At 61.4% G+C, this 13,987-nt stretch overlaps 2 protein-coding genes across 4 annotated transcripts in view; one reads left to right on the top strand and one right to left on the bottom strand.

The window, feature by feature from the left end:
• Positions 1-5,544: 5,544 nt before the first annotated feature.
• VAMP8 (vesicle associated membrane protein 8) lies at positions 5,545-12,812 on the bottom strand. Of its 2 annotated transcripts, none has more exons than XM_073325150.1 (3): positions 11,008-12,812; positions 7,901-8,062; positions 5,545-6,801 (listed from the first exon to the last, which is right to left on the bottom strand). In XM_073325150.1, exons 1-3 carry the CDS (start codon positions 11,008-11,010, stop codon positions 6,658-6,660), a joined length of 309 nt encoding a protein of 102 aa, XP_073181251.1. In that variant the 5' UTR covers positions 11,011-12,812; the 3' UTR covers positions 5,545-6,657. The 2 variants fall into 2 exon arrangements, with proteins under 2 accessions (XP_073181251.1, XP_073181252.1); XM_073325151.1 differs by lacking the exon at positions 11,008-12,812 and adding an exon at positions 10,141-10,900.
• Positions 9,787-13,987, top strand: part of GGCX (gamma-glutamyl carboxylase) — a 27,635-nt gene continuing 23,434 nt past the window's right edge. Inside the window, exon 1 of one of the 2 annotated variants that reach the window (XM_073325143.1) lies at positions 9,787-9,883. In XM_073325143.1, coding sequence (XP_073181244.1) covers positions 9,802-9,883 — 82 coding nt within the window. In that variant the 5' untranslated portion in view covers positions 9,787-9,801. Of the gene's footprint in view, positions 9,884-13,706; positions 13,967-13,987 lie in introns of those variants that run through there. The other variant, XM_073325142.1, reaches the window with a different exon arrangement.

Raw genomic sequence — 13,987 nt, 5'->3', positions numbered from 1 at the left:
AATTTCTGGTGCCTCACTGCACGAGCAGCTCCCCCTTGCCTCTGCCAGGCCACGTCCCTCACTAAAGGCTTTGGAGGACACAAAGCAGTTAGGGGAAAGAGGGAAGGTCCTGGATCAGTAGCTGTTTGACAGGGAACAAAGGGCAGGACTAAATGGTCCCTTTTCCCAGTGGTGAGAAGTGAACAGCGCGGTCCCCCCCGCGCCAGACTGGGCTGTTCAACAAATTCATCAATGATCCAGAAAAGGGAGTAACTGGTGAAGTGACAACATTTGCCTATGAACTAATATTGTTCAAGACAGCTGAGTTACGGGGGGTCTCCCTGATGGGGGGACAAAATGGCAGCTGAAATTCAACATTTCTAGGTGCAAAGTAATGCCCATTGGGGGAAACAATCCCAACCCCACAGAGATGGGGTCTAAACAAGCTGTTGATGCTCAAGAAGGAGCACCTGGAGTCATGGGGATAGAACTTCAGCTTAGTTCCCAGCAGTGATGAGAAAGATGACTAGGAATTACTAGCACAGGGATAGAAAATAAAACAGAAGTTATCACCCCCCAACACATACATCAATCCCTGGTGCGCCCAGCCCTGGAATCCTGTGTCCAGTGCTGGTCACCCCATCTCCAAAAGAAGAGAGTTTTATTTACCTTGTCCAATAATACAAAAACCAGGGGCCACTCAATAAAATGAATAAGCTGCAGGTTAATACAAACAAGAGGAAGTACTTCCTCACACAATGCACAATTAATCTGTGGAACTCCTTGCCAGGGGATGTTGTGAAGGCCAAAAGTATAACTGGATTCAAAAAAGAATGAGATAAGTTCACGGAGGCTAGGTCTCGCAATGGCTATTAGCCAGGATGGTCAGAGCCGCAACCCCATGCTCAGGGCGACCTAAACCTCCAACTGCTAGAAACCAGGAGGAGAAGATGGGTGGATGTCTCCAGAATCGCCCAGTGCGGTACGCTCCCCCTGAAGCTCTGGCCATGTCAGAAGACAGGAGGTGCATGCAGCAGCATGGGGGCACTTATGTCTCAGGTCATGCTGCAGGGGACGCACTAAGGCCTTGCCGACAAGCAGAAGTGGCACTTTTGCAGGGTACCACCCAATGGGCATTCACGGCGGGGCAGTCACACCAGCCTGCGGGGTCAATAAGCGCATGGTGCATTGCTCACCTCTGCTGCCATGTATTGCAGGATACCAGCTGTGTGATGCGGGGTTCCCACTGGTGGCACAGGGGATTGTGGGAGCTGGGGGTTCAAACACCCGTAACCCGCTGGGCCAACGTCAGGAACGTTGGCATCAGCCCCATGGCTTTGGCCCAGTTACTCCTGAGATGGGGTCAAATCCGTCACTGATGCCAAACCCACTGAGCCTCAGGCTGTTGCACCTGGGGTCGCCCTGCCCCAGCGTGATGGTTGTTTACCGTTTAATTACCTAATGGGAAGTGGGCTCTAACGAGGCCTCTCAGCTCCCAGGGGCCAGGGAGGTGGCCGGGGAGTTGGCACACTTCCCTTCAACACCGTGGTGACACGGTTGCTGCACAGCTCCTGCGGGTGCTGGCTTAGGGCTTAGCGCAGGTAAGGTGGGTGGGGCGGGAACTGGTGCTCGGCTTGTCTAGAGCCAGGCTCAGCCCAGCACTCTCAGGCTCAGGGAGCTGGGGCCAAGGCCTCAGCTTTCCTTACACAGTAATTAAGGCTCTAGCCGTGGTGCTGTAAAGAGCCGGCAGAAGGTGGCTTGGGCAGAACTGATGCAGCCATGGGTCCCTGAGTCTACATGCAGCTAGTCTGCAGATGGCTGTGGAGGGCCCCATTCTCCTCCCCTGTGTTAACTCTGAAACCTAATGTTGACTGTGTAACTAGTTCACTGTAGATCAGATTCCATGGCACAGGAGGGGCTGATGATAGTAGAAAGAGCTGGACACTGGCTAGGCCAGTGGCAGTTCGGGTGTGTGGCACCTGATTGATGGCGCGGCCTGGTCTACGGGTGGCACTGACGAGCATGCCCCCCTCCCATTCCCCAGAGAATCTTTGTGGGAAAGAGGGCTCCAGGTGGCAGATTTCCACACGAGGCAGCGCTGGCTGAGTGACAAGGAACGGTCAGGCCACACACTGTGTCAGGTGCTGGCCCAGGCCCAGAATGTGTCCAACCCACCCGAGGGCTCGCAGCATGGGATGGGGTGTGCAGGGCAGACGAGCTGGCTGGGGAGCCTGCTGGGGGTGGGTTCAATGTGGGGGTATTGGAGTTTGTTGTTAGCTGCTTCCTTCTCCTGGGCCCAGGGAAGAGTTGGGGGGGGCAGGGGTGTGGCTGGGGTAACTGGCATGTGGGGGGAAGGGCTCTGAACAAAGTGACCAGGACTTTGCCCATTTCAGGGTGTACCTGCAACAGAGGCGGATTTACAGTGAAACACAAGGGTGCCCTGGCATGCAGCCCCCCAGTGACAAGGAGCCCCAGGGCCGGGCAGCTGCGGGGGTAGAAGCTTGGTCCTGCCGGCTCCTGCTGCAGGCTCCGCCCCCACCAGCAGCCAAGCTCCCCCTCTCCCGCCTCCTCCCCCCCCCCGAGCGTGCTGTGCTCCTGCCCCTCCCCCTCCCAGCACTGCCCCCACGGAACAGCTGTTTGCCAGCGCTCAGGTCTCTCCGGGGGAGGGACAGGGCCGCAACACGGTGGGGGGAGGAGGCGGAGAAGAGGCAGGGGCGGGGCCTTGGGGAAGAGGGTGGAATCGGAGCAGGGCGGAGCCCCCCCACTCCCCCTTCACATACCCCCACCAGCCCCCTGCCATGAGCTGCTCAGGGCAGGGGGCTGGGAGCACCCCCACGACCCCAGCCCCCTGCCCTGACCCCTGCACCCCCTCACACACCCCGAGCCCTGACTCCTGCACACACACACCCCCACATCCCCACCTGCACCCCTCGCACCACACGGGAGCTGCCCCAGGTAAACGCTCCACACCCCAACCCCCTGCCCCAACCCTGAGCCCCCTCCTGCACCCTAAGTCCTGGCTAGACCCCGCACCCCAACCCCCAGCCTGCTCCTGTACCCTAACTTCCTCCCAGACCCTGCGCCCCCGGCCCCGAGCCCCCTCCTGCACCCTAAGTCCTGGCCAGACCCCGCACCCCATCACTTTTTACATATTTGTTTTTTATAAAAGGCTCTTCTCCAAAGCGCTTCACACGAGTCAGCTAAGGGCACAAACACTATTTGGAAAGATCATGAAGTGGTCTGCTGAGACCCTCAGCGATTTTCAAGTGGTCTGTGGAAAAATAAGTTCGACGACAAAACCAGTCAAGATCCCTCACTTTATTTTCATTTACTTCCTATTACTTATAGGAGGAAGAGGAAGGAAAAAAGGATGAAAAACGGGGGTGAGGGGAGATAAGAGCGAATGTTCTTTTCCTTGGCTGGGTCCCCAGGAGGGGCCCCAACAATGAAGCTGAGCACAGGGCCCCACTAACTCTAAATCCGCCACTGAACTGCAATGGGGGCGGGTAGATTCAGGGATGATGGGGGTGGCCATGCTGGATGGATCGGCTGGGGGAGGCCGGGGGCCAGTGCTGGGGCTGCAGAGGGTGTAGATCTTGGGGTGTGGGGGGGAATTGTGTGGGCACTGAAGGAGGCAGACCCAGCGGAGATGGGGTGCAATGGAGTAAACCCAGCTGAACAGTGCTGATGCCAGTCTCTGGCTCATTGCATCTCTGCCCTGGCAGGGACCCCGTGGGACCGGCCCTCCAGCCCTGAGGAGCTGCAGCCAACGCCTGAGGCTGGGAGCCACCTGGCAGTTCCCACACAGCTGCGGTTGCTTCCACCATTTTCCCCATGGCCAGGAGCTGCCAACCCACCCTCTACCACCTGCCTCCCTGAGCCATCGAGCCAGGCCTCAGCCCAGCCTCTGTGGCACCAGCCCAGAGCTGAGGCCCAAGCAGGGAATGCGAGCTGTTCCCCACACACTGAGGCAATTGTCTGTGTCACCCACCCAGGCTGCCTCTGGCACAGAAGTCAGCATCTCAGTGCCCTGGGCAGCTGTGTAGGGGAACACAGCGCTCCCACAGCCCCAGCCAGGAGGGAAAGCCCAGCCCCGGAGCCAGCTGCCCCCCTAGCAGATCCTGCCTGGTATCGTGGCTCCCACAGCAGCCAGTTCCAGCTGCTGCTGAGGAACAGGCGGAAAGCCCCTGGCCTAGGGCCTTTGTGGCGTCACCTGCCTATGGAGGGGGTTTTACTACATCCCACCAGCCGGAGGCTAGCTCATATCCTGAGGCAGAAGTGTAACAAGATAGAAGTCTCTGAGGTCCCCCTGGCAACTCTTATCACCAGCTCAATGTTTCAGCCTGCCCTCAAACACTGCTGAGCTTCTGGTCTCAGGGACATCCTGTGGCAGGGAGTTCCACATGGTAACACATGCTGGTGTGAAACACAACAGAGCCATGGCGGGGGAGCAGAGGGCATGGCCCAGCCACAAAAGGGTCAATCTGCTCACAGAAGCACCCAGCCCTCCAGATCTCTGACCAGCCAATGGGAGTTTGTGCCAATGATGGAATTGCTTCAAGCTAGTATCTCATTGGCTGAATGGGTTGCTACTTCTGGGAGGAGCTTGTTTAATTCTTGTATTTGTTTGGTTGTTTTAAGTATCCCCCATTGGATCCGAGCCCTTGATCAAACATTAAAACCCCAACAGCTGTTACTGCCCTCTGCTGCGTGGAATCAGGATTGCTCTCCTGTGTGTCATAGCCCCATAGTGCTAATGGGGATTCTCCAATAGCCAACTGAGGCAGAGGGGCAGCCACATCTCTCTGCTCAGCAGAATCTGGTTACCTATGGCTCGTGGCCAGGGGATTGTCTGGAAATGACTCCCAGAGGGTGCTGCATGGGGATCAGTGACAGTGCCCCCTAGTGGCTGAGCCCAGAGTGGACAGGAGGCCAGCAAAGGGCTCCTGAAGCTCTAGTGCTAGGGGCCCTGGCCAAGGGGGCAGGGATCCCATCCCCTCTCCCTGTGTGTGCGCATAAGGGGGGAGGGGGGGAAGGAAGTCACCCAGTAATCCCCCCTCCATTGGCTGCAGCAGATGGCCCTGCCCCACATGCTAGCCCCAGCCACTAGCCCCTAGTCCTCCCCCCGCTCTAACCCAGCTCTCACAACCAAACTGCTGCCAGGTTTGTGCCAGGAAAGATGGGCAGGAATCCTGGGTTCTCTTTCTGGCTCTGGCACGGCCTTGGCAAGCCACTTCCATGCCTCAGTTTCAGGGGGTGCATCATGGCAGATCCTCAGCTGGGAGGGGCCCCGGAAAGAGCCGGGGGCAGGGCTGGCTGCCGGGCGAGCATCCTGCGCTCTCAGCCCCGGAGGGTGAGGGGCTGAGGGTTACAAGTTGGTCACAGCCTGGAACGAAGGACCATCCAACACCCCTCCCACGCCCCGGGCCAGGCACAATGCCAGCCTGTGCAGTCCCAGCCTCTCCCAGCAGAGGGTGCTGTGGGAGAGAGTCCAGTGGGGCTCAGCAGACAGGGTACAGAGCAGAGGTGGAGGTAGGTTCCGTCCAATAAATCGCTACTCCCCGGTGAGGTATAAATACATTTATTGCAGGGAGCGCAGCCTGCGTCTGGGGGGGCGAGGGTGGGGAGGGGGGAAATCAGGAAGACTTGGTCTCCCCCTCCAGGGTCGGGGGGGTGGCGGCTCTGAAACTACTTCCAAAGCTCATTTCCACTGCTCAGCTCAGGGATCCCCCCCAGGTCCGACGGGGGAGCCTGCAAGTAAGACCCACCTACACAGCCAAACTCAGGGCATGTGGGGGAGGCTGGGGCGGGTTGAGGCTGCAACAAGGGTGAGGCTGCTCACCCTTCCCCGCTCCCCCAATCGACAGAGCACCCGCCAGCTCCCAGCTGTGCCCCTTGGCTGAGTCTCCCCCTGCAGACAAGAGGGGGTTTCTGCACCCCCAAGAGCACCCTGCCCCTCCAGGCAGGACAGGGGGTGCACCAACTGTCAGGGTGCCATGGGAGGGGTTAGCTATGAGAACCTAGGGAGTGAAGCCCATGAGCCCCCAGCCTGGACAGGCAGAGGTGGCTGACAAATCCCCCCGCCCCCTCCTGCAGGGATATCCCCTTCTCTCATTATTTATTAAGGCAAAAGGTAGATTGCTCCCCACAGGGCCACGTCCAGGTCAGGACAGAGCAGCCCTTGCCCACGCCCAGCTCTGCCCCACAGGAGGCACGGGCTGTGATGATGGGGGGGAAGCATTCCCCAGATCCAAGCCCCTCACCCCAGCCCAGGAGTGCCTCCTCCCTCAGCTGGACTACAGGCAGCCGCACTGGGCAGAGGGGACAACCCCGCCCCCCGGGGCCGAGCTGGGGGTTGGGAGCTGCTCCCGCGTAGCTTGGCTCTGCCAGCCTGGGAACACCGATGGGGGTGCCCGGGAAAGGGTGTGACACAGGGTTTGGGGGAAGGAAGCTGGGCAGAGCCAGAGGGAGCAGGGGAGTTCCCCTCAGGGGGCTACAGTCCCCAAGGAGCTTTCATGGGGGCAATGAGGGTCAGAGTACAAGTGTCCTCCCCCTCCTGGCGTAGGGAGGGGCAAACTCAGAAGGCTGACAGGAGGCATCGCCCCCCCAGCGACCATCAGGCAGTGGGGGCAGGGAAGCTGTGGAGTGGGGGAAGAGGTTGCGGGGAGGGGGCGTGGCCTATGTGGGGATGACGTTGGTGGCAAACAGGATGATGATGATGATGATGATGGCCACAATGACACAGATGATGGCGATCATCTTGACGTTCTTCCACCAGTACTTGCGGGCCACCTTCTGCGAGGTCGTCTTGAAGTGCTCAGACTGGGAAGAGATGCCGGAGGGGCGGGGGGGTTAGCACCACGCTGACCCAGATCCTCCAGCCCCTGCCTGGCTTGGCCCTAGGCCGCTGGACAGCCCCCCACCTGCCGAGGGCAGCTCTAACCAGAGGGATGGGGGGGGGGAAAGAGACATCTGCACCCCCTCAGGGCGAGGCTGCAGCTGGACACAGACTCACTGGGCTGGTAGATCGGGCCAGCACCGGCCTTAATCCAGCTCTACATGGGCCACCCCAGTTTGGTGCTGGGGTACCAGACGCGCCCGTTGGGCTGCGCTCGCTGCATCAGAGCCAGCACCGGTGGGGTTCGCCAGGACATTTCCTCTTGCTGCAGCTACACCAGGGCAGCAGTGGGCCTGGGCTCTCTAACACGGTGGATGGGAATCTGGCTTCCACCGCTTTCGCTCACGTGGGCAGATCTGCAGGCACGAGCAATGCCGGCAGGCGGGTCCACATGCGGGCACCGCCCCAGCTCCGCTCTGCCAAGCCAAGCCGGTGCTGGGAGCTATGGGCACGTTATTCCAGAGCTGACCCCTAGAGGAAGCTTGCAGCTGCTGGCACCGGCCCATGCTGGGCACCAGGTTGAGAGCCTCCGATCAGCCATGCCAGCGTGGGACAAAGGGCAGGGCAGAGACAGCGTCTCGCCGGCTGCCAGGGTTTATCAGCGGCTGAGCAAACAGCCCCTCCCCCCAGAGTGCGCGTCGTGCAATGCACGTGGGCAGGGACCAGCAGGATCCGAACCACACACCCCCCCCGCCTCCTGCTCGGCGCCGTTTCCACGCCCAGCTGAGCCTGTGGGGGCAGCAGCCGGAGCCCCCAGAGCGAGGTCAGGGGTCATGGTGGTGCCCAGGCCTGTCTTAGTCTGGGTGGCCCCAGAGCCAGGGGCACCCGGTGCCAGGCCAGAACAGCAGCCAGGCCTTTGCCCAAACCCCCTATCAGGCTCCAGTCGCCACCCTCTGCAAATCAACTCCAGTCTTGAGGTTCCCCCTCCTGCTCCCCATGACCTAACCAGGAACCTCACGAGCACAGGATGGGGGTCTCCCCCAGCCTGCTGCTCCCCGGTCCCCTCCCCGAACCAGGGCTCACCGTCGCCTCCAGGTCCTCGGTCTTGTTCCGCAGGTGGTCCAGGTTCTCGCCCCGCGCCAGGATCCGCTCCACATTTTGAGACATGATGTTTTTCACCCCCTCCACCTCGCTCTGCAGGTTCTTCACCCGGTCCGTTGCCATCCCGCTGCCACCGGTGCCCTCCTGCAGGGAGAGCCCCCGCCAGGGGTCAACAGGAGAGCGGCTGCGGGAGCAGCACACGCGGCCCAGGCAAAACCTCAGGGGCCCAGAGAAGGGAGGCCCCAAGGCGAATGGGGGAAGGGCCCTCGAGAAGCTAAAGGGCTGCTGATCACAGGGCAACGCCCCGGTTCTGGGGTCCAGCTGCAGCCCTGTACCTCTGAGGAGCTCAGAATGCTTCACAGACTCCGTTTGAGCCCCAAAGCCTACTACAGGAGAACAATCATGTGGGGAAACTGAGGCAGCTGATGTAACAAAGGCAGGGGCAGAGAACCCAGGAGTCCTGTCTCCCAGCATCCCCACTCCCCTCTCAGCGTCAGGAATAGAAGCAGGTGTCCTGGCTACTAGACCCCTGCTCTAACCACTGGACCACAACACCTCAGCCAGCATGAGGAAGGGAGAGGAGAGAGCCGGGGAAGGAGGGTGCCTGGCCCAAGGCCAGGAGGGACACAGAGGCAGCGTTGCAGGCACAGAGGCTGAGGGAGGTCCCACAGGGCAGGACTGGGCACTGGGGGGGCTCTCTGGGCGACGGGGCAGAGCAGCCCCCGGGGTGATTGCGCTGCCCCACCCCCCACACTTATTACTGCGGAATGTCAACAGGGAACTTCCAGCGCGCGTCACGTCTCCAGGACTCACCCAGCCGGTCGGGTCGGTCCGAGCAATCTCCCCCCAGCAGTTATGCCCTCTGCCTGCAGGGGGCAGCGGGTGTGACACGGCCAGCCCAGTGTGGCCCAGGGCAAACCCCTCTGCGGCCCAGGGCAAACCCCTCTGCAGGGGTGGAGCGGGGGGTCTGTCTCCAAAGCCCTGCTGGGTCCTCTGCCCCCCGCAGAGCAGAGACCCAGCAAACGCAGCGCACCCAGGGGCCTGGGACAGTCCCAGGATGGGAGCACCCCCTGAGCCTGTGAGACCCGCAGGGGGGACAGGGTCAGAGCCACCCCCTTGTCTCCTCCCCCTCCTGCTGAGCCTGATCCAAGCGGCTGGGCTGGTCAGACCCAGGCGTGTCAGGCTGGGTGGGTCCCAGGCTGGAATCTCAGAAACGCTGCCCGCGGCCAGCGCCCAAAGTACGTCAGGCACAGGGGAGCAGAGCCCGCCCAGTGCCCAGGGCAGTGCTGCCCAGCGTGGGCCGGAGGGAGCCCCATGGGAGCCCCAGGGTCTGAGTCCAGCAGCCTGCAGAGAGAATCCCCGTTACACTGGCCCTGGCTGGCAGCACGACCGCCACCTCCCCTTTCCGGGCCCCCACTCAACCCCCAGCACCTGCTGCATTTAGCCCGACACTGATCCCCCAAATCTGACCCAGTTTTTAACCCAGGACTGGCCAGAGGTGGCCAACATGGCTCCAACACGGGGGAGGAGGAGGGACACCCCAGCCCCTGGAGAGTGGAACCCCAGGCCCCCCAGGAGGAAGCAGACAGGGTAGGGGCCAGAGCCCCCCTCCATTCCCGCCGTGTGGCTCCTTTAAGGGAAACCTCTCCACTGCCAGGGCACCTTGGCAACACTTGGGGCACCCGAGCTCCTTCCCTTAACCCTTCAGGTCCCAGGCCGCTCCCCCCTTCCCCCAGGTGCTCTGGACTGGGGTGTTCTGCGCAGCCAGGGCCAGGCATTAACCCCGTCTCCCCCGACTCAGGTGAATTAGTGACCCCAGATGCAGGTCACATTAATCTTTTGCCTTCTGCTCTTTGCTTTGCAGCTGCTCAGAGACTGCTCAGATGGACAGACCACAGCTCAGAGCCCTCTGCCCCCTCAGTGGGGGATCACGGCTAGTGGGGCCTCAGAGGCACCAGTCCTTTGGTAAGCACCCCCTGAAGACCCCCCAACCCCCAGACCCCTTCCCAGACCCCTGCATCTTCCCAGCCCCCGGCAGCCCCACACAGCGGGCAGCTCAGGCCAGGAGCCCCCAGGGTCTGTGGCCCCTTTTAGACCCAGCCTGGCCTCCATCCACCCCACCCGCCAGCGCTGCCCCCAAATGCCCACTGAGTCATCCCCCTTCCCCCCATCCCACCCTGGCCCCAAAATAGCCCTGCAATTCAGGGGGCCCTGTCCCCCACCGTGGCCGGCTCAGCGTGCAGAACAGGGCTTGGGGTCTGGAGTCCCCCGAGTGCGGCAGGAACCGTTAGGCCGCCCGCTTCCTCTTTCTAGGCAGCTCTGCAGGGATGGGATGGGGGGGCGGAGGGGGAGGGGCTGATAATGAGACCCAGCACCAGGGGGAGGGGGCGGGGAGAAGAGAGAGGGGGGCATGCAGCTCCTAGTCTGTGGATCCATGGGGAGCCTTGGCACGGGACGCAGCCAGGAGCCTGTTACTTTGGAAGTCGGGGTGGGGGTTCTCTCTGGTCTCAGGAATGACCCTGCTCCTGCGCCCCCTTTGAGAAGCTGCAGACTCTCCCCGCCCCTATTCCCTTCCTGGAAAATATTCCGGCTGCCCGCTTCCCCTCTCTACGCTGGCTGCACCCAGTCCCCTCCCCACAGCAATCGCCACCTGCGCCCAGCCCCTGCCCGGCCGCGTCCAGCCGCCACCTTGGAGACGGCCCAGGGAGCAGCCTGCAGCGCCGAGCGCGCCGTTCGGGTCCCTTGTCTCAGCAGCACCCGCTTCCTCCCTCTGTCACCCGGACCCTGGCCTGTGCCCCCCTCCCCCCAGCAGCCACCAGAGCCACAGCTGGGAGCCAGGACGCCTGGGTTCTCTCCGCAGCATGGGGGGAGGGGGGTGTTAAGTCGCTGCCGTGCCCTGGAGGGTTGTTAGCCAGGCGGGATCCCCGCCAGCCGCTGTTTCCAGTCCGCTCCCCCGCGGCCGCCGCTCCTGAGCCGGGCCCGGGCCCCTCCCCGCGCGGAGTCACTCCGCATCCCCTCCGGGCGCCGGAGCCCCGTGTGAATCGGCGGCCGGGGCAGATCGGGGCGGGCCCCCGATCCCGGGCACTCACCATGCTCCGCTCCGGCCGCTTCCTGGTGCGCTAAGTTTCAGCCCGAACTTCCTGCTTCCTGCAGCCCAGCCCGGCCCGGCCGGTCCGCAGGTGCGAGGGGCGGGCCCAGCTCCCGCCGCGGCCTTTAAAGAGGCACGGGCCGGGCCCAGCTCCCCGGGACGGGGCGGACCCAGCGGGGTTCGGGTCCCTCGGCCCCGCACAGAACCGAGGCACTGGGTCCCCAGCGATGGGCTCCAAGCTTTGCCCCCTGGCAGCCCCAGGCCACCCAGAGACCTGTCCAGGAGACCCAGCCCCCCTGGGGGGCAGCCCCCATCCCAGCAGGCTCGTTCTGTGCACGGGGCTAGTGCTTTAGGGTTAAGGCTGGGGCCTCCCCCCCAGAGGGCAGCGGCAGAGCTGGGGGGCCCAGGAGTAGCAGGGGCTGTGAGTCAGGGGTGAGGGGCATCGGCTGAGCTTGGAGAGGAAACTCTCCCGGGGGGGGGCAGCTCTGCCCACTCCGTGTCCCATCCCAGCCTGGCTGACGCCAGCTGGTACAAAATGCTCCTAGGGCTCAGGGCAGGGTATGCCCTGCCCTGGCAGGCGGAGCTGACCAGAGGCCAGCACTGCAGGGAGCAGATGTCCCGGGGCTGAGGCTGCTGAGTGGAGCTGGTGTGGACCCAGATCCAGCCCAGTCACTGAGTGGGACAATGGTGGTGCCTTGCTGGCAGACCGTAGGCCCAGACACATTGGCAGGGGCGGGGACTGCTGGGCCGCTGACCCGCTCTGGGGAGGAGCCCATCTATCTCCAGCACCCATCTCCTGCTTGTACACACCCACAAGGGGTTCCAGGCCCCTGCCCTGTGTTTGGCAGGGAGAGGGTTAAACTCCGCCCAGATCAGGGGGTACTGGGCTGCAGAGGAAGCCAGCTGAGGTGGGGGATGGGGCCCAGCAGCTACTGTCCCCCCTGGGTCAGGAAGCTGTGTGAAAAGGGTTTGGAGATTTTGACGGTGGGGAGGACAGTGGAAAGGGGCCGGGGCCTGCTGTGTGGCGGGGCTGTGGAGGATGCTGGTGCATGGATGGCTTTGCACGGCCTAGTGACTACCTGATCCGGGCCCCCCATGGAGCTGTTGGCTCTTCTTGAAGGCCTGGTCTCCCAGCAGCGCGAAGCCCTGTGTCACCCACCCTGCCTCTGGCACTGAGGCAGCATGGGGACTCCACACGGCTGTGTTACCACCTTACCCCCTGCTCACGCATCTTCATCTCCACAGGGGCACCTGAGGGTTGCAATCCTGCCATACCCTGCAGCTTTCCCACCCTCCTGCAAACAGAAGAGCCAGCAGGGCTTACAGAGGCGCAGCTCTTCTCACAAGAAGGCCTCTGGTGCCATGCTGCCCTCTCTCTGGGTTAAGGAGGCTGCTCCCCTCCAGCCTCCATCCCCCAATCACCCTCCACACCCTTTCCTTTCTGTTACAGTTGTAATCAACTCTCATGCTCCAGGGCTGATGGCCCCAAGGGTCAGGCAGGAATCCCTATCTTTCCATACAGTATCATGCAACAACTACAGACAGCATGGGGATTGGGTTTTCCAGGGCTCCTGAAGCAGCTGGTGCTGGAGACAGGGTAGGGCAGTGGATGACTCACTGTTGATCTGCTCTAGTCTTGCCTGCTTGCAACACTTCATTTAAACCTGATGGAAACTGGCCAGACGTAACCGAGGGAGAAAAGGGACAGACTCAAGCCCAGGACGAGGCTATTTCAGTGCAGTGTTTCCAGATGGCTGAATCTGAGCCCCGCTCTGTGGTAAATTAATCCAGCCATGCCACCTCCCCCCCTCCGACGTATCTATCCCATGCTGTCTCCCCCCACCTAGCCCTTTGTACTCTGATCCTTCCTCTTCCCTCTGGAATAGTTAAGTGTTGCCATTTAAAGTGAGAGCAGTGGGCATTGGAGTTAGCCTTCACTGGAATGAACGGGGCGTTCATCCCGCACGCTTGCTCCTATTGCTTTGGACTCAACAAACCCAGGCAGGCATCATTGCACTGGTTACCCTGAGGGCAAATCCCTCATCTCCGGGCGATCGGCTCAAGTTCTCTGCAAATTCAGGCAGATGCAGCCATGTCAGTTTTCCTCAGGGTCACCAGGAAAAAGTTTTCTTCATACCAAGAACAGATGGAGGCTGGATTTTGTTTTGTAGCAAAAGCCACAGCTGTGGGAAGTGTTGGGGAGATCTCTCTGTCCCTGTCCCTGCACCAAGCTGGTCCTTTCTGCCTCCTCCCCCTCAGGCCAGAGCCACAGAGAATGTAACATTTTGGGCTCTGTATAAATATTTGCCTCTTCCCTTCAGAGTGGAAGAGCAGGAAGAACCAGCCGGGCTCTGCAGTGGGAGCAAAAGGTGTTGGGGTTTGTACAGGGCTGGGGAGCGAAGCGAAGACCAGGCCGTGTCGCTGGCAGGATGGAAATGCAGCTTCCCTGGCAGATGAGAAATGCAGTTGGGTGGGAGGGAGATGTGGTTGGTGGTTCTGCAGGCCGCAGCCCCAGCAGTCTCTGTTTACAGCTTCCCAGCCCTGGGTAATTGTCACTATTAAAGTGTGTTGGTTTATGACTCTGTGAGGGGGAGGGATAGCTCAGTGGGGGGAGAGGCATAGCTCAGTGGTTTGAGCATTGGCCTGCTAAACCCAGGGTTGTGAGTTCAACCCTTGAGGGGGCCATTTAGGGATCTGGGACAAAAACTGGAGACTGGCCCTGCTTTGAGCAGGGGGTTGGACTCAATGACCTCCCAAGGTCCCTTCCAAGCCTGACAGTCTATGATCCGTGACCCAAAGCAGCAGCGCTGGTACCTGGCCCTTTCCTAGGGGATCCCAATGAGATTTACCAACATGAAGGCATCCTGCCTGCCCCTCTGAGAGGAGGGGTCAGTCTCATCGACCCCAGCCCATAGCAGGAGAAACTGAGGCACAGAGAGGGAAAAGGCCAGAGTCACACAGTGAGTCAAGAACAGAACCCA

Source organism: Lepidochelys kempii, chromosome 26, assembly GCF_965140265.1.
Source record: "Lepidochelys kempii isolate rLepKem1 chromosome 26, rLepKem1.hap2, whole genome shotgun sequence".
Taxonomy (NCBI): domain Eukaryota; kingdom Metazoa; phylum Chordata; order Testudines; family Cheloniidae; genus Lepidochelys; species Lepidochelys kempii.
This window is presented reverse-complemented; position numbering and strand designations above follow the sequence as displayed.

Coding starts and splice junctions, on each gene's coding strand:
- VAMP8 (XM_073325150.1), bottom strand. Junction 6,802..7,900: donor CCGAGGACCTGGAGGCGACG/GTGAGCCCTGGT, acceptor ATCTCTTCCCAG/TCTGAGCACTTCAAGACGAC.